The following is a 24,368-nucleotide window of genomic DNA, read 5'->3' on the forward strand; positions in this document are numbered from 1 at the left end:
TCAACATCTGGGTCTTTCCCTTGTCTTCTTTAGTTTTAGTTCTCCTCTCAGTGAAGAAAATTATTTGGTTTCTGTGTTATTTGTGTCGCCCCATGTTTCTCCTCTGTCAGTCTTTATAAACTCTTGTTCCACCTGTGTTTGTTTTCAATGTCTCCTAACCTGTTAATGGCAGGGAGCTTACTCTTAGTCTGTCCCTTGTTTGTTTCAATGTCTCCTAACCTGTTCATGGCAGGGAGCTTACTCTTAGTCTGTCCCTTGTTTGTTTCAATGTCTCCTAACCTGTTAATGGCAGGGAGCTTACTCTTAGTCTGTCCCTTGTTTGTTTCAATGTGCTCCTTTATGTGTTTTAGGAGTTATGTCTGCTCCCCAGTCCATCACCACTTGAGGTCAACTAACTTATGGTGGCCATGTCAATCTACTTGTATAGCATGTATACCTTCCTGGTGATGACCATCATCATCATCGTGTTTACATTATTGAAGCAGGATGGAACCAAAATCTTGTCCCGCTTCTTTATTTTGCCCTACATAAGCATGTATCATTTCCTCCTTATAGTATACCGTACACTATACTGTAAATTCACTCAAATAATCCCCTGCCTCCTCTCCATTCACCCCAAGTCAGAGACCTCATAGTTTAGAGCTATACTCTGTTGTCAGGTAAGTAATGGAGGAAAGATTGCAGCCCTGGGGTTGAAAATGACCACTAGGCTAGAACAAGTAGGCATGATAGTATACAGTTGAAGTTGGAAGTTTACATATACTTAGATTTGAGTAATTACATTTTGTTTTTCAACCACTCCACACATTTCTTGTTAACAAACTATAGTTTTGGCAAGTCAGTTAGAACATCTACTTTGTGCATGACACAAGTCATTTTTCCAACAATTGTTTACAGACAGATTATTTCACTTATAACTCACTGTATCACAATTCCAGTGTGTCAGAAGTTTACATACACCAAGTTGACTGTGCCTTTAAACAGCTTGGAAAATTCCAGAAAATGATGTCATGGCTTTAGAAGCTTCTGATAGGCTAATTGACATAATTTGAGTCAATTGGAGGTATATCTGTGGATGTATTTCAAGGCCTACCTTCAAACTCAGTGCCTCTTGGGAAAATCAAAAGAAATCAGCCAAGACCTCAGAAAAAAAATTGTAGACCTCCACAAGTCTGGTTCATCCTTGGGAGCAATTTGCAAATGCCTGAAGGTACCACGCTCATCTGTACAAACAATGGTACGCAAGTATAAACACCATGGGGACCACGCAGCCGTCATACCGCTCAGGAAGGAGACGCGTTCTGTCTCCTAGAGATTAACGTACTTTGGTGCGAAAAGTGCAAATCAATCCCAGAACAACAGCAAAGGACCTTGTGAAGATGCTGGAGGAAACCGGTACAAAAATATCTATATCCACAGTAAAACGAGTCCTATATCGACATACCCTGAAAAGTCGCTCAGTAAGGAAGAAGCCACTGCTCCAAAACCGCCATAAAAAAGTTAGACTACGGTTTGCAAATGCACATGGGGACAAAGATCGTACTTTTTGGAGAAATGTCCTCTGGTCTGATGAAACAAAAATAGAAATGTTTGGCCATAATGACCATTGTTATGTTTGGAGGAAAAATGGAGAGGCTTGCAAGCCGAAGAACACCATCCCAACAGTGAAGTATGGGGGTGGCAGCATCATGTTGTGGGGGTGCTTTGCTGCAGGAGGGACTGGTGCACTTCACAAAATAGATGGCATCATGAGGCAGGAAAATTATGTGGATATATTGAAGCAACATCTCAAGACATCAGTCGGGAAGTTAAAGCTTGGTCGCAAATGGTTCTTCCAAATGGACAATGACCCTAAGCATACATCCAAAGTTGTGTCAAAATGGCTTAAGGACAACAAAGTCAAGGTATTGGAGTGTCCATCACAAAGCCCTGACCTCAATCTTATAGAAAATTTGAGGGCAGAACTGAAAAAGTGTGTGCGAGCAAGAAGGCCTACAACCTGACTCAGTTACACCAGCTCTGTCAGGAGGAATGGGCCAAAATTCACCCAACTTATTATAGAAAGCTTGTGGAAGGCTACCTGAAACATTTGACCCAAGTTAAACAATTTAAAGGCAATGCTACCAAATACTAATTGAGTGTATGTAAACTTCTGACCAACTGGGAATGTGATGAAAGAAATAAAGGCTGAAATAAATCTTTCTCTCTACTATTATTCTGACATTTCACATTCTTAAAATAAAGTGGTGATCCTAACTGACCTAAGACAATTTTTACTAGGATTAAATGTCAGAAATTGTGAAAAACTGAGTTTAAATGTATTTGGCTAAGGTGTATGTAAACTTCCGACTTCAACTGTATATAGTTTTCATGCTGTTGTAGGAAAGTTAATTCTGTTTCATACACAGCAAAGAAAGTAATGTTTGATGTATTGGAATACGTGTGGTAGGAAGACTACTGATTTAGAATGCATGTGTTCAACCATTTCAAAATACTCTAAAGACACGCAAATGAAGCATGTCAGAGCATGGCCTTGGTCTACCATGCTTGGCCTGTCCATAAAGGCTTTCTCTTTACCTGTGGTAATGGAGTGGGACCGGACTGTTTTGCTCTGAAGAAACCTCCATTGTACTTGCATACTGTGTATAATTCAGCATGCAGGAGTTTTATGTCTTCTGATATGTGATGTATTCCATAATTCTGTTTTTATCCTTCTCTTCAAATACATGTAACTCATGCAGTAAAGGAGAGTTTTTCAGTGACCCTATTAAAGGTGAACTACCCTGTCCCTCTGCTCTGTCTGTCCACCTGCAGTAAGGAGCAGCAGAAGTCTCTGAAGATGATGTCAGTGTGGGAGCAGCGCACCACTCAGCTGAGGAGACACAACCTGCGGGCCAGCAGTGAGGCCCTGTACAGCGAGCTGGACCCTGAGGAGAGGCTACGCATGTCCTCCGCCCTGCACATCCGCCCTGACATGAAGACCCACCTGGACCGGCCCCTGGTTGTGGAGCCCCACGACGGCCCCGGCCCCATGGGCCACCTCAAGCACCGGACCCCTAAGGAGACAGATAACCCTGGGGACCCGGCCGGCCCCCAGCCACATAGGCGCCACCGGGACAGGGAGAGACCCATCGACGAGGCCAATGAGAATGGAGATCCAGGCAAAGAGGGTAGGCACCATGTCCATCACAGTCACAGCAAGGACCCCAACGGGACTCGGAGTAAGGAGGGGAAGAGTGAGAGGTCGCACAGGCGAGAGGGTGGCAGGAGGCACCACCACCAGACCTCAGTGGACGAGGGAGGTGGAGGGGGAACTGGGACGGGAGAGAGAGAGCACCGCCACCACCACTCCCACAGACAGGCCAGAGAGGGTAACGGCACTGTCAACAGCGGACGCAAGGATGAGCGCAGGTCACGCCACAAAGATGGCCGCTCAGGAGAGAGATGCTCCAGGGGAGAGAACGGGGCCAATGGGGAGAGGAGGAGACAGAAGACCCACAGTTACAGGGGCCAGTCCACACTGAAGGGAGAGGAGCACAGCGAGAGGGAGAGGGGGAAGAGCCACAGGTAAGACTGTCTCAGTCCCTGGCTCTCTCTCTTATGTCTCCAGATGACTTCTGCATGACTATATTGGTTAACTAGTGCAAATCTATATGGTACATCATTTTGCAATGAGGAAAGCATATCCCATAATGTTATTTTAGAGGAACAGATGTCTACTTAGTACCAGAGATCAATGAGTTGTGCTCTATGGTCATTTCCTCTGTTTCCCAGGGACAGATATGTGGAGTCTGAGGGCGACTCCATGGCCACTAGCACCCAGCAGGACCCTGGAGATCAGAGGTGGGGCACAGAGATACCTGAGGACTCAGACAACCAGAGGAACGTCAGACGGACAGGACGGACGGCCATCCACATCCCCCCTGTCACCATCACCTCCCCGCCTGGGGAAACCCCCCTTCTCCCCAGTCAGTACCAACCTTAACCCTAACACTCATCTCCCAGTCAGTACCAACCTTAACCCTAACACTCATCCCCAGTCAGTACCAACCTTAACCCTAACACTCATCTCCCAGTCAGTACCAACCTTAACCCTAACACTCATCCCCAGTCAGTACCAACCTTAACCCTAACACTCATCCCCAGTCAGTTTCGTAAATCTATTTTCACTCGAGTACTGTTAGTTCAGTGTCCTCTGTTGCTGAGGTGTATCTAAAGCTTTGTATGTGTGTCCCAGTGAACAGTATAGACTGTGAGACCATGCCTATGAACGAGGAGAAGAAGACCCTGGAGGCGTTGACTCGGACCGGACCCAGACCCATCCTCCCCTACAGCTCCATGTTTGTGTTTGGCCAGACCAACATGTGAGTGGGCCACGTGGCGTGGGCAGCTCTATACTATATGCTACACAACTCATACCATTCAAACCACACACACTCTGCCTTCCATGTAGTCCGTGGCTGCATGAGAACATTGTCACATGGTCCCACTTTTAACTCCTGTTAACATTATAGTGCATATCTTAAATGCAATTGACTAGCACTTTCCTTTAAATTCACACACTCACTCAAATGTCCATCTTTGTAGATTTCCTGTAAACCTTTGCATAAACCTACGATCAATTAACAGCAAACTGTGATAGCCTGTCTATATGCAGCCAGCCATTGTGTTAGCCTGTTGTTATAGTGTTGACAATCATTCACTATCATTCATATGTCATCATATCATCACTGTATATTATCAAATCAATTCTCTATGTGTAATTTAATTACGCAATTTAATCTAATCATGTAACTTTAATTAACTAGGAAGTCGGGGCACCACGGGAATATGTTGTTTATAGAGTTTCAATTTCCCGAATATAACTCTTCACATATTTTCATGTCTTATCGATTACAGTCACTTATTAATGTATTATTACCTCATCAGTCATATTCTGAATGTCTCAAACCCTTGGATATCTGCTCGAACCCTAGCCTAGATCATGAATCAGCAATATACAAATTGGCTTAATTAGTTATGTACTAACTAACTTAATCATTCACAGAATTACATAAACACACACACAAATAGGTCATACATTGGTTACTGACATGATAGAAAGTCCCTAGTGGGCTAAGCCGATATGACGGCTTGGTAGACAAGGAAAGGGGGGTGGGGACACTCAAGAGCGGGAAACTCAGAGAGGATAACGACACTCATAGAAATTGCTAATACTTTGAACATGAACAACCGCTCATTCGAAAAGAAATTGCAATTTACACTTTTTGGCTGTCCCTATCCGCGATCGCCTGTCCGTTTGCTGGATAATCAGTCTACAGGAAGCCTCTGGTTTGTCCACCAGAGATCAGAGTCCATCGGAGTTGTAGGTTGTTATAATGGATACTTCAGAGTCCCATTCAGAAATGTTCTTAGATTGGATGTGTTTACCAGACTAAAGTATTTAAACAGCTGGAGCCTGAATAATTGTTCTTTAGTTTGTAGATTTCTTAGCCATTTCAATGTGGGGACCTCGTCCCTGCGTTTTTGACTCTTGTAGAGTTGCCAACCATTTCAACGGGTAGCTACCGCTTCATGTTTTCTGATCTTGTCCTTTGATAGAGTTGTAGTTCACCCGGCATGTTTTGGTCTCTAGAGTGATAGCCATTCCAACATGGGGACCTCGTCTCGGCATTATCTTGACTCTAGTTTGTATTGCCAACCATTTCAACATGTAGTGACAGCGCCATATTTTCTGGTCTAATGTAAATTTTGTCACGGGTGGTTTTATACTCTGTGGAAGAAGGGGGCTTTCCATGATGCCAATGTAAATGTATGTACTCACGGGGGCGTGGCCACTGACTAGTTAAACTTCATATGAAAACCCATACTCTCATTTAGAAGGCTAACATCACATTTAATCTTTTCACAAATAGTTTCATATGTAATCATATATGTTTCACAACATTTAGATGTAAACCCCATAATTGAGAAGTGTACACAACCAAAGACACAGTAATGTGTGTTTCCTGTCCTTCGAGAGGTCACCAAATGAAAAAACTCGACATGATTGTCCCTTAAGTGTCCACGGACCATTTCAACTGCTTGGAATACAGAAATACTGTTCAATTATTCAAACTTTTGATGTCCTAGTGTGTCTCTGTGTTCCAGAGTTTACATTCCAATCTCAAACACTACAGAGCATAGAGGCAGCGTATTTTACGACCGCCATAAAGTGGTCCCCTCCACCCTCCCTCTGCGAGAGAGAGAGGGCGCTGTAGAGCGGACCCACTGCAACCTGATCCTTCAGATCTTCACAGGAGAGTTATGACACTGTCTATATGCAGCCAGCCACTGTGATAGCCTGTCTATATGCAGCCAGCCACTGTGATAGCCTGTCTATATGCAGCCAGCCACTGTGATAGCCTGTCTATATGCAACCAGCCAGTGTGATAGCCTGTCTATATGCAACCAGCCAGTGTGATAGCCTGTCTATATGCAGCCAGCCATTACTAGGAAGAGTGTTTACATTAGATGATGTCTCGCAGGTTAGCTGTGTATATATTTCTCTCTCTCTCTTTCTCTCCATCTTTTCCAGGGTGCGGCGTCTGTGTCATTACATTGTGAGCCTGCGGTACTTTGAGATGTGTATCCTGGTAGTGATATCTATGAGTAGCATTGCATTGGCTGCTGAGGACCCTGTCCAGGCCAACGCTCCACGCAACAATGTGAGTCTACACACACACACACACACACCACACACAGGCAGACATGCCAGACACACACACGTCCCCTCAATCTGGCAGCCATAGTCCGTACATCTACATGTACACCAGAGGGATGGACAACTTTGATGGGGGTGGTGGCCACAAAAAACCTGAGGTGCAGTCAGAGCGGGCCCTTTTGCTGACAAGTGCTAATTGAGTGACTGTCAGTGACTGACATAACGAGATAAAAACTGCTGATGCACAACATTTTGGGGAAATTGATCTGCGGGCTGCCAGTTGCCCATCCTTGATTTATATCTACACTGTCATGACATCTCCGATGACTCAGTCAGAAAAATAATGACAGGTGTGACAACAAAGTTCATCCAAATCGATCTGTAAGCAAGGAAAGGACCAGACAGCTGTTCAAATGAGCTGGAGGAATAATTCATTTTGCATGGCCTTTTAGCTGTGTTTTTTTATTGCTAATGCACTCACTCTCCTGCTCAGGTGCTCAAGTATCTGGACTATGTCTTTACGGGAGTTTTCACATTTGAGATGGTGATTAAGGTAAGAGCTTGGATAGCATGTGATGTTTACTACATGCTAAATGACTGAACAAAAATAACATGTTTTCAGATCATTTTGGCAGCTGTCTTAGTCTTCCACTATATTAGACTAGGATTGATTTCTTTGTTTTTCACTCAGTTACTTCTATAGTTGTATTGGCCTCATGCCACATCCCATGTTTAATTAAATGCATTACTAAGTGAGAGCTCTTTAATAATAATAATGTATTACTTTTCTATAGCACTTATCATAGAATCTCAAAGTGCTTCCAGAGCAAAAAAAACTAAGAAGCAATATATCATGACAGGTCAAGCAATATATCATGACAGGTCAAGCAATATATCATGACAGGTCAAGCAATATATCATGACAGGTCAACCAATAGAGGCCAAGTCTTTGACATCCAAAGATGGAGAGGGTCAGTTCATTGCTTGAGTGAAGGGAGCTGGACAGATGAAGGTAGATGATGGTGATGGAGTCTGCTGATGATCTTGTAGAAGGCAAGTCTGGGAACCACCCTGAGTCTTATAACCACTGGACTTCTCCTCTTCCACTGTGTAGCATCTACTTGGGTGATGTCTCAGAAGCTTTGGGTGCCAGAAAGCTCACCATACAAAGTTCAGAATAGTAGCCAGTTGTCCTCACTATGAGCCCTTGGCCTTAGCACTGCTGTATTCCTCTGTCTCCCATTCCTCTCATGCTTCAGGCGACGACTCAAATTATGTTCTCAAAAGATCTGGAATTGGCAGCCAGGTGAAACAGATGGCCAGATTAAAAAAATTGAGCTAGTTGTGTGACTTTACTTTCATTAATCTAATGGCTGTTATTTATTTAATCCACTAACTATGTTGAATTGTAACTCAATTAACCTTTACAGCCCCGGCGTTCTGCTAGCGGAACTCCTCCCACATTCCACTGAAAAGGCAGAGTGCGAAATTCAAAAAATATTTTTGAGAAATATTTAACTTTCACACATTAACAAGTCCAATACAGCTAATGAAAGATACACATCTTGTGAATCCAGCCAACATGTCCGATTTTTTAAATGTTTTACAGGGAAAACACCACGTATATTTATGTTAGCTCACCTCCAAATAGAAAAAAAGCACAGACATTTTTCACAGCACAGGTAGCATGCACAAAACCAACCAAACTAACCTAGAACCAACCAAACTAACCAAGAAACAACTTCATCAGATGACAGTCTTATAACATGTTATTCAATAAATCTATGTTTTGTTCGAAAAATGAGCATATTTGAGGTATAAATCAGTTTTACATTGCAGCTACCATCACAGCTACCGTCAAAAATAGCACTGAAGCAGCCAGAGTAATTATAGAGACCAACGTGAATTACCTAAATACTCATCATAAAACTTTTCTGAAAAATCGATGGTGTACAGCAAATTAAAGACAAACATCTTGTGAATCCAGCCAATATTTCCAATTTTTTAAGTGTTTTACAGCGAAAACACAATATAGCATTATATTAGCTTACTACAATAGCCTACCACACTACCGCATTCATTCATCAAGGCACGTTAGCGATAGCAATAGGCATGTTAGCGTTAGCGAATAAACCAGCAAAATATATTAAATTTCACTAACCTTCATAAACCTTCCTCAGATGACAGTCCTATAACATCAGGTTATACATACACTTATGTTTTGTTCGAAAATGTGCATATTTAGAGCTGAAATCCGTGGTTATACAATGTGCTAACGTAGCATATTTTTCCCAGAATGTGCGGATATTTCTATTAGACTCTCACCTATTCTGACCAAATAGCTATTCATAAACATTACAAAAAAATACATGTTGTATAGGAAACAATAGATCCATTAGTTCTTAATGCAATCGCAGTGTTAGAATTCTAAAAATATCTTCATTACGACATAAGACTTAGTTATGGTAAGGGAATAACCAAAACCTGAGCGCAAAGCTACTAGTACACAGTTCGACAGATATATGAAATAGCATCACAAAATGGTTCCTACTTTTGCTGATCTTCCATCAGAATGTTGTACAAGGGGTCCTTTGTCCAGAACCGTCTTTGTTTGGATTCAGAACGTCGTTTTTCCCTCTTGAATTAGCAAGCACACTGGCCAAGTGGTGCTAAGCTCTCCTTCGTGAACAAACGCAAACAACGCAACATGCCTAACGTCCCGAATAAATTTCAATATTTCAATAGCCCAAAGAGTTTAAATGAATGATGTAACAATGAACTCATTAGGATTTAGGGCACCACGGAAGAAGTTGTTTAACGAGTTACCATCTCCCGAATTAAACTCGAGAAGATAGATAAGTTATATGTTGATAAGTCACTTATTAATCATGACCTCATATCAGTCTCATTCTGAACAGTTGTAACCTTATTGGATCTGCACAATTTGGTTTAATTATTATTTACTAGCTAACTAAATAATAACACAGAATACACATACACACTTACATGAGACAAAGGTCCCGAGGGGACTGACAAGATATGCCGGCTTATTACACAGAGATGGAGAAGGGGGTGCGGAAAGTAGAGAGCGAGAGAAAAAGGGACATTTATCGTGGATACATTCTAGGACTGTCTTCACATTAATCATATACCTTGCACACGAACCGCCGCCCGTTTGGAAAAAATAAATAATGAATCTATTTACGAGTTGAATGCCGTTCGTTCATCGCTTATCTCGGTCGGAACCAAGCCCTCTCGGAAAGTTGTTTCGGTGAGCCTTTCCTGTGGGCCACTTGTACATGCTCTGATTGTCCACTAGAGAACACAATGTCCGGTCTCCAATGGGCTGTTTCCAAAGAACAGCTACTTTGCCGTTCAGTTTTCTTCTCCTCTTCCTCGGGTAGATAGTCAAAGTTCCAAACCACTTTACACGCGCAGCTGCAGACTGGCAATGTCCTTGTCTGGTAAGTTAATTTTCTTCACCTCGTATTGAGAGTTTGAGTTTCTAACCATTTCAACGTGTGTACAACAGTCTCACGTCTTTCTGGTCTGATATGTGAATTCTTAGCCAGTCCTCAGCACTCTGGTCGAAAAGGGCAGTTCCATGACACGCTTTTCTGACCTCACTTGGGGCATGGCTACTTAATGTGCAAAGGACATCAAAAACGATTATCTCATTAGAAAACCAAAATCACATTCCTATCTTAACAAAAATAGTTTAACTTTTACTTGGTACTCATCCCGGATCCGGGAGCACCCCCCACAGTAAAAAAGCTGACTAGCCTAGCATAGCGTCACAAGTAAATACAAGCATCTAAATATCATTAAATCACAAGTCCAAGACACCAGATGAAAGATACAGATCTTGTGAATCCAGCCATCATTTCTGATTTTTAAAATGTTTTACAGGGAAGACACAATATGTAAATCTATTAGCTAACCACGTTAGCAAAAGACACAACTTTTTTTCTCCACCATTTTTTTCCTGCATCAGTAGCTATCACTAATTCGACTAAATAAAGATATATATAGCCACTAACCAAGAAACAACTTCATAAGATGACAGTCTGATAACATATTTATGGTATAGGATATGTTTTTTTAGAAAAATGTGCATTTTTCAGGTATAAATCACAGTTGTACATTGCAGCTGCAATCTGAAATAGCGTTGGAAGCAGCCGGAATAATTACAGAGACTGACGTCAATTACCAAAATACTCATCCTAAAACATTTCTGAAAAATACACAGCCTACAGCAATTGAAAGACAAAGATCTTGTGAATCCAGACAATATTTCAGATTTTCTAAGTGTTTTATAGGGAAGACACAATATGTAAATCTATTAGCTAACCACGATAGCAAAAGACACAACTTTTTTTCTCCACCATTTTTTTCCTGCATCAGTAGCTATCACTAATTCGACTAAATAAAGATATATATAGCCACTAACCAAGAAACAACTTCATAAGATGACAGTCTGATAACATATTTATGGTATAGGATATGTTTTTTTAGAAAAATGTGCATATTTCAGGTATAAATCACAGTTGTACATTGCAGCTGCAATCTGAAATAGCGTTGGAAGCAGCCGGAATAATTACAGAGACCGACGTCAATTACCAAAATACTCATCCTAAAACATTTCAGAAAAATACACAGCCTACAGCAATCGAAAGACACAGATCTTGTGAATCCAGAAAATATTTCAGATTTTCTAAGTGTTTTACAGTGAAAACACAATATATCGTTATATTAGCATACCACATGAGCTAACATCACACCAGCATTAAATCAAGGCAAAAGGGGCGATAACGTTATCGCCACCAAAATATATTAATTTTTTCACTAACCTTCTCAGAATTCTTCAGATGACAGTCCTGTAACATCATATTACACAATGCATATAGAGTTTGTTCGAAAATGTGCATATTTAGCATCACAAATCGTGGTTATGCAATGTAATCTGTCAAAACATGGCATGCATTCGGGCCGGCGCCATCTTGGAAAGGCACCTATGTTTACGATTATTTATCGATTAGATTGACAAAAAAAATACAGGTTGGACAGCTAATGAAAGATGCATTGGTTATTAATGCAACCGCTGATTTAGATTTTTAAAATTTACGTTACTAGACATACATTGTGAGTTACAGCCGGACTAGTGCCGCAAAAAATGGCTGACAACTGCGTTTACATTTTTCCACATAAATACGGAATAAAATCATAAATAACTCTTACTTTTGGACGAGCTTCCATCAGTATCTTGGGCAATGTGTCCTTTGTCCAAAAGAATCGTTGCTTTGTTGTAAAACGACCTCCTCAACTTCGGAACTAGCAGCTAACGATAGCTACACGGCACACACATGCCCAAATCCTCAAACGCAATACTAAGGAAATTCAGAAAAATAGCAATATACTCGCATAAACTGATATAAATCGGTTTCAAATAACTTCGTTATGATGTTTCTAACACCTATATCGAATTAAATCACAGACGGATATATCTTTGATCAATAACGAGAGCTTTTGAGCATGCGATTCTGATGTCCTCCCTTGCGTCCTGGCAAGCGTCGAAAAGAAGGGACATCTCACTCCATTCCCTTTTATAAACTCTGACAAACACGTAGAGACACCATTCCACTTCTCATTGGTTACTGACATCCAGGGGAAGGCGGGTGCAGTTCATGTCAAGCCATAGGGCACACACAGAGTTTTAAACTGATCCGAGATCAGAGACTATTTTTCAGAGCTTCGCATGTCCTGTCATGAGTTTCGCTGTAGAAAGAGTTCTGGTTCACCCACAGACATAATTCAAACGGTTTTAGAAACTAGAGATTGTTTTCTATCCAATAGTAATAATAATATGTATATTGTACGAGCAAGAATTGAGTACGAGGCAGTTTAATTTGGAAATGTAAAAAAAAAAATTATGCTAAAAGCTCTCCCTATTGACAAAAGGTTATTAATCATTCTTAAAATTCTATTCACATCAGGTTGGATGAAAACTTGACAGCTGAAGGGGGTTTCCTTCCTTAGATACAGTATTTGGTTCATACAATATGACATTAGTTTTCTACATCTACCCACTGACCATTTCCCACATTCGGAGGTTAGAAATATTTTTGGACGTTAGAGTTTTGGGCTGGCAGACAAAGACATTCCTTTGGTTGATACTAATTAGCCAAGAGAGTCCTCTGCTGCATACAATTTACGACCGGGCGTGATGTGTCACTAAGCCCCCACATCAATCTCTCCTCCCCTCTGCGGGTGAAAGGGGTCTGATAGAAGTTGATTAATTGAAAACCTGATCTTTGGACCCTCACAGTCATGACACTAGCTAGTCAAGCCAAAAAGTGTTAACCAGTCAGTCTACTTGCAAATCCGTGGCTCAAAAACTCCAGATATATGCAATAAAAACGTAATGTTATAAATAAACAAATATATTAAAATTATATATATATTTGAAACACCAAAAAATACATTAAATATGTACAAATTTAGAGAAGCTCTATGCTTAGGCTGCTACTAGGGCACCATGTCAACTGGTTGATGAAAGGGGCAGTGCAGTTAAAAACATGATTTTCTCATTTGTTAAATTATATTTCGACACAAGGAGGTCGAAATAACACTCTGAAATTGTGAAAATTATGGTAATGCCCTTTCTTTTTTTTATGCCTGGAATTTCATCCTGTTCAGGTGGGATGGAACTTTTAGCCCACATCATGATGTCAAAATGTGATCTGATTATAGTAGACCAATGATTGTTCATCTAGGCAAGGGAGCGGGTTCTAGACTATCCTATGAGCCAGTCAGAGCTGTGTATGTAAATATCTTCAAATGTGTTTCCTGAAGCCCACATGATCAGACTGAGCATTTCAACGGACAAAGAGGTTCAGGGAAATAAATGATAAAATATCTATTAACACACACAGTGATTTATTAGACATACAGTTATGATTTAAAAAGAAAATGACAAAGACTGCATGGGAGCTTTAATTGAATACATTTGGTGTAGGACTATGGGAGGTTCCGCCGCTCTCAGTGTACTGTAGCATCTAACCCTGCTCTCTGATTGGTCCAGATGGTTGACCTGGGCCTTCTGCTCCATCCTGGTTCTTACTTCAGAGATCTCTGGAACATTCTGGACTTCATTGTGGTCAGTGGAGCACTGGTGGCATTTGCATTTTCGTAAGTTTAATATTTTCTTACCAACATTCATAATCCCCTCCCATTTAAAAAAATAAATAAGAATTGCACAAGTCAAATTTGACCAAAGAAACTGATTCATTGCATTTTCCCAGACACTGGGTGTAAAATATGTAGACATGCTGTGCATGCATTTTTACATACACTATAATTAGTCTGTAATTTCCCATCAGAGAAATTACTCATCATGAAATTCCTTGCATCAGTACAATACAGTAGAATATGTACTCCTGAATAATGATGTCTGTTACCTCTTACTGCTGCAATATTGTATTCATTATTGGCTCAGTTTTTGGTCCAACTGTTTTTGTTATGAGAATAGGGCCATTCAGTTGAAACACTATGTTTAGTCCTGTATGCCTGCTAATGCTGCTGCTGCCTGGGGTATTGACTGAACCTACCATTAGTTCCATAAAAACACAATTGGAGAATAGGAATACATAATGTCCTAGTCGTTTATATGCTGATAGAGCAACCGGTTGGGGTGTTTTGCAGTAGTAGGGGTTGTAATTGCGTTAAATTCACCTCCACAAAATGCTATATTTTGTTGTGTGTGTGTGTGTGTGTGTGTGTGTGTGTGTGTGTGTGTGTGTGTGTGTGTGTGTGTGTACATGTGTTTTGTGTGCTATTGACTCAAAGTTACTCTTCTGTTTCCTTGTGGCTTGGATCTCTTGAAGGAGCTTCATGGGGTAATGCTTTCACTCTCTCTCTCTCTCCCTCTCACACTCTCTCTCTCTCATCTTGCCTGTCTCTGTGTGTGAGAGGTAACAGGGTCTATGCTTATTCCATAGGCCTGTTCTCTTCTGGGACACAATCATCTCTCTCTCTTCTGTTCATCTTTTCATAATCCACTTGTCTTCTCTCACATTCATCTGCTTGACCATAGATCATCCGTGGTGTCCATGTTCCTCTCTGCTACAGGGGGCATGTCACCTCAGTGTTCATTCTCCTTGTCTCTTATCATGACTACATATTCACCTGGACTGCACTAGACAAATACATCTGTTGCTGTGATGAGAATTATCCTTCTACTCTATAGCAGCTCATGCTTTCATTACAAAACACACATAGTTAAGCAGTGACTACTCATACAAGGTAGTAAGAAAGAAAGCCATTTTCTCTGCAAGGAACTTTAGTGTCTTCAAAACTGGTGTCATCAAGGTATCTAAATTGGTGACTGCTTACTGTGACCATATAGTTCCAGCCTCCATTCCCACTCGTGTGTTTGTTTACAACACCCTCCCCTAGCCACTCTGACAGACAGCCGGCCGTGTTGATGGATGGACATTATTCTCCCTGCATGTCTCGGACCTCATTCTCCATGTGATCCACTGCCTCATTGTGAATGAACCGTACCGCCACGGCCATGTGTCATCCACTACTGTACACGGTCAGGGGACTCACGGTGCTAACTGCCTGGCTCAGCTGTCGTTGTGTTGGATGCACCTCTTGACATCCATCCTGCTGCTACAAACTGTGGAGCTAGCGGCCTCGAACGCCGCTCAGGAGATGTTGCAGGATGTGTTTTAGGGGAAGTTGCTTCCTTAAATCTCTCAACAACATGGCATTGTTCTGTCTTCCTTCAGACATTCCTCATCTGTCAGGTGTCCTCTGTCCGTTAGATACTGTATGTCTGATCGTACAGAAGAAACAAACTGTTATTTGTGCAACCCAAACAAGTGGCAGGAGTGTCTTCTTGGCAAATACAACTTGATTTGTGTCTGTTTTATGAACATTGCCTTGAACAATGAAAGCCATTATTCAACCCAATTATCCTTGATGACATTTACATTTACATTTAAGTCATTTAGCAGACGCTCTTATCCAGAGCGACTTACAAATTGGTGCATTCACCTTATGACATCCAGTGGAACAGCCACTTTACAATAGTGCATCTAAATCTTTTAAGGGGGGGGGGGGTCAGAAGGATTACTTTATCCTATCCTAGGTATTCCTTGAAGAGGTGGGGTTTCAGGTGTCTCCGGAAGGTGGTGATTGACTCCGCTGTCCTGGCGTCGTGAGGGAGTTTGTTCCACCATTGGGGTGCCAGAGCAGCGAACAGTTTTGACTGGGCTGAGCGGGAACTGTACTTCCTCAGTGGTAGGGAGGCGAGCAGGCCAGAGGTGGATGAACGCAGTGCCCTTGTTTGGGTGTAGGGCCTGATCAGAGCCTGAAGGTACTGAGGTGCCGTTCCCCTCACAGCTCCGTAGGCAAGCACCATGGTCTTGTAGCGGATGCGAGCTTCAACTGGAAGCCAGTGGAGAGAGCGGAGGAGCGGGGTGACGTGAGAGAACTTGGGAAGGTTGAACACCAGACGGGCTGCGGCGTTCTGGATGAGTTGTAGGGGTTTAATGGCACAGGCAGGGAGCCCAGCCAACAGCGAGTTGCAGTAATCCAGACGGGAGATGACAAGTGCCTGGATTAGGACCTGCGCCGCTTCCTGTGTGAGGCAGGGTCGTACTCTGCGGATGTTGTAGAGCATGAACCTACAGGAACGGGCCACCGCCTTGATGTTAGTTGAGAACGACAGGGTGTTGTCCAGGATCACGCCAAGGTTCTTAGCGCTCTGGGAGGAGGACACAATGGAGTTGTCAACCGTGATGGCGAGATCATGGAACGGGCAGTCCTTCCCCGGGAGGAAGAGCAGCTCCGTCTTGCCGAGGTTCAGCTTGAGGTGGTGGTCCGTCATCCACACTGATATGTCTGCCAGACATGCAGAGATGCGATTCGCCACCTGGTCATCAGAAGGGGGAAAGGAGAAGATTAATTGTGTGTCGTCTGCATAGCAATGATAGGAGAGACCATGTGAGGTTATGACAGAGCCAAGTGACTTGGTGTATAGCGAGAATAGGAGAGGGCCTAGAACAGAGCCCTGGGGGACACCAGTGGTGAGAGCACGTGGTGAGGAGACAGATTCTCGCCACGCCACCTGGTAGGAGCGACCTGTCAGGTAGGACGCAATCCAAGCGTGGGCCGCGCCAGAGATGCCCAACTCGGAGAGGGTGGAGAGGAGGATCTGATGGTTCACAGTATCGAAGGCAGCCGATAGGTCTAGGAGGATGAGAGCAGAGGAGAGAGAGTTAGCTTTAGCAGTGCGGAGCGCCTCCGTGATACAGAGAAGAGCAGTCTCAGTTGAATGACTAGTCTTGAAACCTGACTGATTTGGATCAAGAAGGTCATTCTGAGAGAGATAGCGGGAGAGCTGGCCAAGGACGGCACGTTCGAGAGTTTTGGAGAGAAAAGAAAGAAGGGATACTGGTCTGTAGTTGTTGACATCGGAGGGATCGAGTGTAGGTTTTTTCAGCAGGGGTGCAACTCTCGCTCTCTTGAAGACGGAAGGGACGTAGCCAGCGGTCAAGGATGAGTTGATGAGCGAGGTGAGGTAAGGGAGAAGGTCTCCGGAAATGGTCTGGAGAAGAGAGGAGGGGATAGGGTCAAGCGGGCAGGTTGTTGGGCGGCCGGCCGTCACAAGACGCGAGATTTCATCTGGAGAGAGAGGGGAGAAAGAGGTCAGAGCACAGGGTAGGGCAGTGTGAGCAGAACCAGCGGTGTCGTTTGACTTAGCAAACGAGGATCGGATGTCGTCGACCTTCTTTTCAAAATGGTTGACGAAGTCATCTGCAGAGAGGGAGGAGGGGGGAGGAGGGGGAGGAGGATTCAGGAGGGAGGAGAAGGTGGCAAAGAGCTTCCTAGGGTTAGAGGCAGATGCTTGGAATTTAGAGTGGTAGAAAGTGGCTTTAGCAGCAGAGACAGAAGAGGAAAATGTAGAGAGGAGGGAGTGAAAGGATGCCAGGTCCGCAGGGAGGCGAGTTTTCCTCCATTTCCGCTCGGCTGCCCGGAGCCCTGTTCTGTGAGCTCGCAATGAGTCGTCGAGCCACGGAGCAGGAGGGGAGGACCGAGCCGGCCTGGAGGATAGGGGACATAGAGAGTCAAAGGATGCAGAAAGGGAGGAGAGGAGGGTTGAGGAGGCAGAATCAGGAGATAGGTTGGAGAAGGTTTGAGCAGAGGGAAGAGATGATAGGATGGAAGAGGAGAGAGTAGCGGGGGAGAGAGAGCGAAGGTTGGGACGGCGCGATACCATCCGAGTAGGGGCAGTGTGGGAAGTGATGGATGAGAGCGAGAGGGAAAAGGATACAAGGTAGTGGTCGGAGACTTGGAGGGGAGTTGCAATGAGGTTAGTGGAAGAACAGCATCTAGTAAAGATGAGGTCAAGCGTATTGCCTGCCTTGTGAGTAGGGGGGGAAGGTGAGAGGGTGAGGTCAAAAGAGGAGAGGAGTGGAAAGAAGGAGGCAGAGAGGAATGAGTCAAAGGTAGACGTGGGGAGGTTAAAGTCACCCAGAACTGTGAGAGGTGAGCCGTCCTCAGGAAAGGAGCTTATCAGGGCATCAAGCTCATTGATGAACTCTCCAAGGGAACCTGGAGGGCGATAAATGATAAGGATGTTAAGCTTGAAAGGGCTGGTAACTGTGACAGCATGGATTTCAAAGGAGGCGATAGACAGATGGGTAAGGGGAGAAAGGGAGAAAGACCACTTGGGAGAGATGAGGATCCCGGTGCCGCCACCCCGCTGACCAGAAGCTCTCGGGGTGTGCGAGAACACGTGGGCAGACGAGGAGAGAGCAGTAGGAGTAGCAGTGTTATCTGTGGTGATCCATGTTTCCGTCAGTGCCAAGAAGTCGAGGGACTGGAGGGAAGCATAGGCTGAGATGAACTCTGCCTTGTTGGCCGCAGATCGGCAGTTCCAGAGGCTGCCGGAGACCTGGGACTCCACGTGGGTGGTGCGCGCTGGGACCACCAGGTTAGGGTGGCCGCGGCCACGCGGTGTGAAGCGTTTGTATGGTCTGTGCAGAGAGGAGAGAACAGGGATAGACAGACACATAGTTGACAGGCTACAGAAGAGGCTACGCTAATGCAAAGGAGATTGGAATGACAATTGAACTACACGTCTCGAATGTTCAGAAAGTTAAGCTTGCGTTGCAGAAATCTTCTTGACCAAAATTATTAAAATGATACAGTACTGCGGAAGTGGGCTAGCTAGCAGTGGCTGCGTTGTTGACTTTGTTTGAGAGTGTCGCTGGCTAGGTAACCTCGGTAGCTAGCTATGTAACCTCGGTAACTGGCTCGTTAATTAGTATAAACTACACAATTGTCTTAGATACAAGGACAGCAAAGACAACTATGTAGCTAGCTAACACTACACTAATCAATCGTTCCGTTGATCCGTTGAATGTAATAGTTTCTACAGTGTTGCTATTCGGTGGCTAGCTGGCTAGCGAGCAGTGTTGACTACGTTACGTTACGTTAAAAGGACGAAAAATAGCTGGCTAGCTAACCGAATTAGTCTAAACTACGCAGTTATCTTAGAAACAAAGACAGCAAAGACAACTATGTAGCTAGCTAACACTACACTAATCGAGTCGTTCCGTTGAATGTAATAGTTACTACAGTGTTGCTGTTCGGTGGCTAGCTGGCTAGGTAGCAGTGTTGACTACGTTACGTTAAAAGTTACGTTAAAAGAACGAAGAATAGCTGGCTAGCTACGCAATTATCTTTGATACAAAGACGGCTAAGTAGCTAGCTAAGATTAAACAAATCAAACCGTTGTACTGTAATGAAATGAAATGAGAATGTGAAAATGTGATACTACCTGAGGAGCGAAGCGGAATGCGACCGGTTTCCACTCTAGCTTTTCGAGATGAAGTGTCATTATGGCCTAAAATGCTATGTGGCATAGGGCCTTTTCCAGTTGGATCAGTTCCTCTCACTTTCACAATAGCTTCATATATTATAGGCCCATCTCCATTCATAATATTGTATTGTTTAGATTGTACCTGCTTATGCAAACATATTCATATTTTCTTTGTGTTGGAAGTTGCCATAATTGTGCTCTGTACTTTGTGTTTTTTTGCTGTTTTCCCCATCAGACCGCCACAAGGTGTGCCCAGGTGGGGAACCCCCTCTCCCCTCTACCCCTCTTTCTTCTGCTTAGACCAGGATTACGTCTCTAAACCTGTATGAGTAAAGGGTTTCCTTTACAGACAAGGAGCCTTTGCCATCTCACTCTGATAGCTTTCAATATAAACCTCTCTCCAATCTGACTGTAACTGGAGACTCAAGTAAAACGTGTTCATAATTGATGATTGGCCTACATTCCAGCATCAACACTGGCTGTACTTGCAATTATAATCATTATGTAGACTCTTAGTATTTATTTTCACTCATTTATGCCCAAGTCAAACATTCTCAGTTAATGTAAACACACATTCATGTTTATTCTGTTAACTCTTTTCTCTAGGTGACCCACCAAGCAGAGCCCTATCAGTGCACACATTAAAACATAATACAGTCTGGTTCCACATGTACAGAGGGAGAATCTAAGACTACCATTAGAGTAGTGGTAAAAATAGCTGGTGCTGAGACAGAACATGATGGTTATTTTAGCTGACAGTTTTGGTTATCCTTCCAGGGAGATGAAGTATGGTACAGACCAGCCACCTGTACCTGATAATGATGTCTTCATTAAATATTTAGCCAGCTTCTCTCATAGCTGTCACCATCCAGACCCTGCAGAAAACTCCAAACGCTCCCAATGAACCTCCCAAGTCACACGTGTTTTTCCACAAACTGATCAGGCGTTCTTTGAAAGCTATCAGAATGTCATGTGTGGTTTGTCATGTGTGGGTGTTGTGTGATCTCAAACCACAGGCTCTATTTACTGTGAAAGCATGCTGGACTAATGTGCATCAGAGCATGAACGTTGCATGCTGCTGTGGTAGAGTAGAGCTATAACAGAGCCTCTGGGAGGGAGGAACCACACCATCATACTACATGACCATGCTATGTTGGGAATACCAGAGTTACAGGATGGCTTTTATTCCCAGTTGAATGGGAAGTAATCTGTGTGTGTGTGTGTGTGTGTGTGTGTGTGTGTGTGTGTGTGTGTGTGTGTGTGTGTGTGTGTGTGTGTGTGTGTGTGTGTCGTCGTCGTCGTCGTCGTCGTCGTCGTCGTCGTCGTCGTCGTCGTCGTCGTCGTCGTCGTCGTCGTCGTCGTGCGTGCGTGCGTGTCGTGCGTGCGTGCGTGCGTGCGTGCGTGCGTGCGTGCGTGCGTGCGTGCGTGCGTCGTCGTGCGTGCGGTCGGCGTGCGTGCGTGCGTGCGTGCGTGCGTGCGTGCGTGCGTGCGTGCGTGCGTGCGTGCGTGCGTGCGTGCGTGCGTCGGCGTGCGTGCGTGCGTGCGTGCGTGCGTGCGTGCGTGCGTGCGTGCGTGCGTGCGTGCGTGCGTGCGTGCGTGCGTGCGTGCGTGCGGCGATTCCAGCTGCCAGCTGCCAGCAAAAAGGGAGAGGGTAGGGAAGGGAAGGGGAAGATGTGGTGTGTTGGCAAATGTGTTGCTTTCCTCCTCCTGGACTGTATTGTTGGTGCATGTTAGTCATTAGAGGCCGAAGTTTTTACAAGTCTCTCGTTATCAGTTGATGAGAAACACAGGTTACGGCCAGTGACTGCTGTGTAGGATTGACTTTAACAACAGATGAATTCACGTGGTATTTAAGAGCAGTCTCTCCAAATTTAGAAAGACAGAGATGAGATGAAGTGACATAGGTGTGGAACATTTTACCCTGTGTTATGATATAGAAGTTGACATTAATTGATGTGAAGTATCACATACTGATAATGTCTGGTTATTTATGTGTTGTTGACTGTTTATTGGGGTCATTGAAATCCCTCATTGTTTCACAAATGGGATGCTTTACCTTAAATCATTGCCATTTTGTGTACTGTACAATACATTGGGACATGATTTTGCACCATGATTTTAGATAACATGCAATATGTTCTATCACTTCATTGTATTTCGTTTGGAGATGCATTGTGAGGCATTTGTATTGCTATTCCCACAGCTCCCCAAGGTGCTGATTCAGCAAGACATTTTCTGAGTCTGTAGGGAACATTAATGTACACGGAGAGTTAATGGGATTCTGCTCAGAATTCTTGATGTCTGTTCAGAAGATTTTCTGTTCTTCCACCCACTGTGTCTGAGAAAGTCTATTAAATCACTTGTTCCTGTATTTCCCCATCAGTCTTAATACTCTACATACTCATTGACATCCTTTCCTCTTTTCCCTCAGTCGCCTGTCTGTCTCACCATCCCAGCTTAACGACTTAGCGAGGATGTGTGTATGAAACAGCATTGGTTCCTTTAAAAATAAACATCACTGTTTCGTTTGTATCACTGGTTAGCGGTTATTCTGCAGAAACCTGATGCACAGTCTATAGCTTGTATTTACTTGATTTATTTTCTGGTGTTATTTGCATGGAGAACTATGTGTTGAGATATAATCTTCGGAGAAGGTGTATTTCTGTGGGATAACTACTTTATCGGCATGCTAAAAATCCAGAAAGTGTCTAATTTTCTCATGTAATCCAGGATTACATGCTACGCCTATCTGAATGATTTGGAGAGGCATGATCCTATGTGAGATTACTAATCCGTTCTCAGTTGGGGCTGGGTGCTTGGTTGTCACAGACAATTTACCATCCTAAGGGCATCTATAGCTTTGACAAACATATTTATACCCATGTATTATGCCTTGTATCTTTCGACAACAAATCATTCTGAATGTCTTGTATAGAATACAATGTATTTAAAGTAGTGGGAGATGGGAAGATAGTACCATCCGTTCTCCTACTAAGTATTTCCTGTCACGTTTGGTCAAGACCTCTAGAGAGCATTCTTCAAACACTTTGTTTATTAGTCGAAGCCTTACGATTCATGAAACATTTAAAACCAACAGTGATTTATCAACAAGCTACTGATTTCTGTCACAAGTGGTTTGCCTCTTTTGTAATGCAATTGTTGTTCGAGCAGTTTCTGTACACAGCTATCTTCTCACAGGGTTTAGCAGTTGAGTGATGACCTTACAGGTTTGTTGTCTAACTTAGTGTTTTTCTTGTGCAGAGGGTCCAAAGGAAAGGACATCAGCACCATCAAGTCCCTTAGAGTTCTGCGAGTCTTACGGCCCCTCAAGACCATCAAGCGCCTGCCAAAGCTGAAGGTACAGTATGGACTTACACTGCACTACAGTCACACGTATTCACTGCTGTTGTCAGAACATAATCATCAGTGTGTACAGTATCTAATCCAGCCCCATGTTTCTGTGTGTGTGTTTGTGTGTGTGTGCCCTCTCTCAGGCTGTGTTTGACTGTGTGGTCAACTCCCTGAAGAACGTCTTCAACATCCTCATTGTCTACATGCTCTTCATGTTCATCTTCGCTGTCATCGCTGTGCAACTGTTCAAGGGAAAGTTCTTCTACTGTTCCGATGAGTCCAAGGGACTGGAGAAGGACTGCAGGTAGCATTTTGAAATGAAACAGGAGAAGACATACAGTATGAACATCGTTGGCACCAAGGCACTGGGCCCAACAGTCTGATAGAGCAAACCATGTAATAACGGTAACAGCTCTGGGGAGGGCTCCCCCACCAGGGCAGCTGTGGTGGTGCAGCCCTGCCTGGTTCTGGCTTGCAGCTTTGAATGCCGCTATGCCAGTGTACAATTATCTTCCCCAATAGAGAGAAGCACAGCCCAGTGCTGCTTTGAAAATGATTGCAGTAAATATGTGTTTTTGTTTGAGGATCTTATTGATTTGTCACAGGGACATGGTGTTTTGTCAGTCTATAATCAAAATAGTATCTGAGTATTTATATTTGTGTATGTGTGCAGTAAGTTGTTCTCCCTCTCCCCTCCCCCTGTTTCTCTCTCTCTCTCTCTCCCCTAAACAGAGGTAATTTCCTGGACTACGATAAGGATGAGGTGGCCGCCCAGCCTCGGGTGTGGAAGAAGTATGAGTTCCACTATGACAACGTGCTGTGGGCCTTCCTCACTCTCTTCACTGTGTCCACCGGAGAGGGCTGGCCCGAGTAAGTGCACTTTCAAGGTTCCTTTTGAGTTGCTCTGTAAAGTTGAGGTCTCTGGTGGACTGGTTGCTCTCAGACAGACCGGTAGTAGAATGGGTGAACGGGCCTGGGGATATGTTCTGAGAATGTGCTGTAGCTCTCAGGTAGATACACGGACGAACGGACGGACGGGCAGACAGACAGACCAGTAGAGTAGAGGTTGACCGATTAATCGGAATGGCCGATTTTTGCAACTATCCGGTTACTAGTCCAACACTCTAACCACCTGCCTTACATTGCACTCCACGAGGAGCCTGCGTGGCAGGCTGACTACCTGTTACGCGAGGGCAGCAAGAAGCCAAGGTAAGTTGCTAGCTAGCATTAAACGTATCTTATAAAAAACAATCAATCTTAACATAATCACTAGTTAACTACACATGGTTGATGATATTACTAGTTTATCTAGCGTGTCCTGCGTTGCATATAATCGATGCGGTGCCTGTTAATTTATCATTGAATCACATCCTACTTTGACAAATGGGTGATGATTTAACAAGCGCATTTGCGCAAAAA

General features: G+C 43.7%; 1 protein-coding gene across 1 annotated transcript in view; it reads left to right on the forward strand.

Moving 5' to 3' along the window:
- Window positions 1-24,368, forward strand: part of cacna1ba (calcium channel, voltage-dependent, N type, alpha 1B subunit, a) — a 162,853-nt gene that overhangs the window by 115,131 nt on the left and 23,354 nt on the right. The window contains exons 21-29 of the mRNA XM_071403658.1: window positions 2,815-3,567; window positions 3,775-3,968; window positions 4,238-4,364; window positions 6,578-6,707; window positions 7,197-7,256; window positions 13,785-13,891; window positions 22,860-22,956; window positions 23,093-23,253; window positions 23,682-23,819. Of these exons, the coding sequence (XP_071259759.1) occupies window positions 2,815-3,567; window positions 3,775-3,968; window positions 4,238-4,364; window positions 6,578-6,707; window positions 7,197-7,256; window positions 13,785-13,891; window positions 22,860-22,956; window positions 23,093-23,253; window positions 23,682-23,819 (1,767 nt within the window). The remainder of the gene's footprint in view (window positions 1-2,814; window positions 3,568-3,774; window positions 3,969-4,237; window positions 4,365-6,577; window positions 6,708-7,196; window positions 7,257-13,784; window positions 13,892-22,859; window positions 22,957-23,092; window positions 23,254-23,681; window positions 23,820-24,368) is intronic.

The sequence above is a fragment of the Salvelinus alpinus genome, chromosome 5 (genome assembly GCF_045679555.1).
Source record: "Salvelinus alpinus chromosome 5, SLU_Salpinus.1, whole genome shotgun sequence".
NCBI lineage: Eukaryota > Metazoa > Chordata > Actinopteri > Salmoniformes > Salmonidae > Salvelinus > Salvelinus alpinus.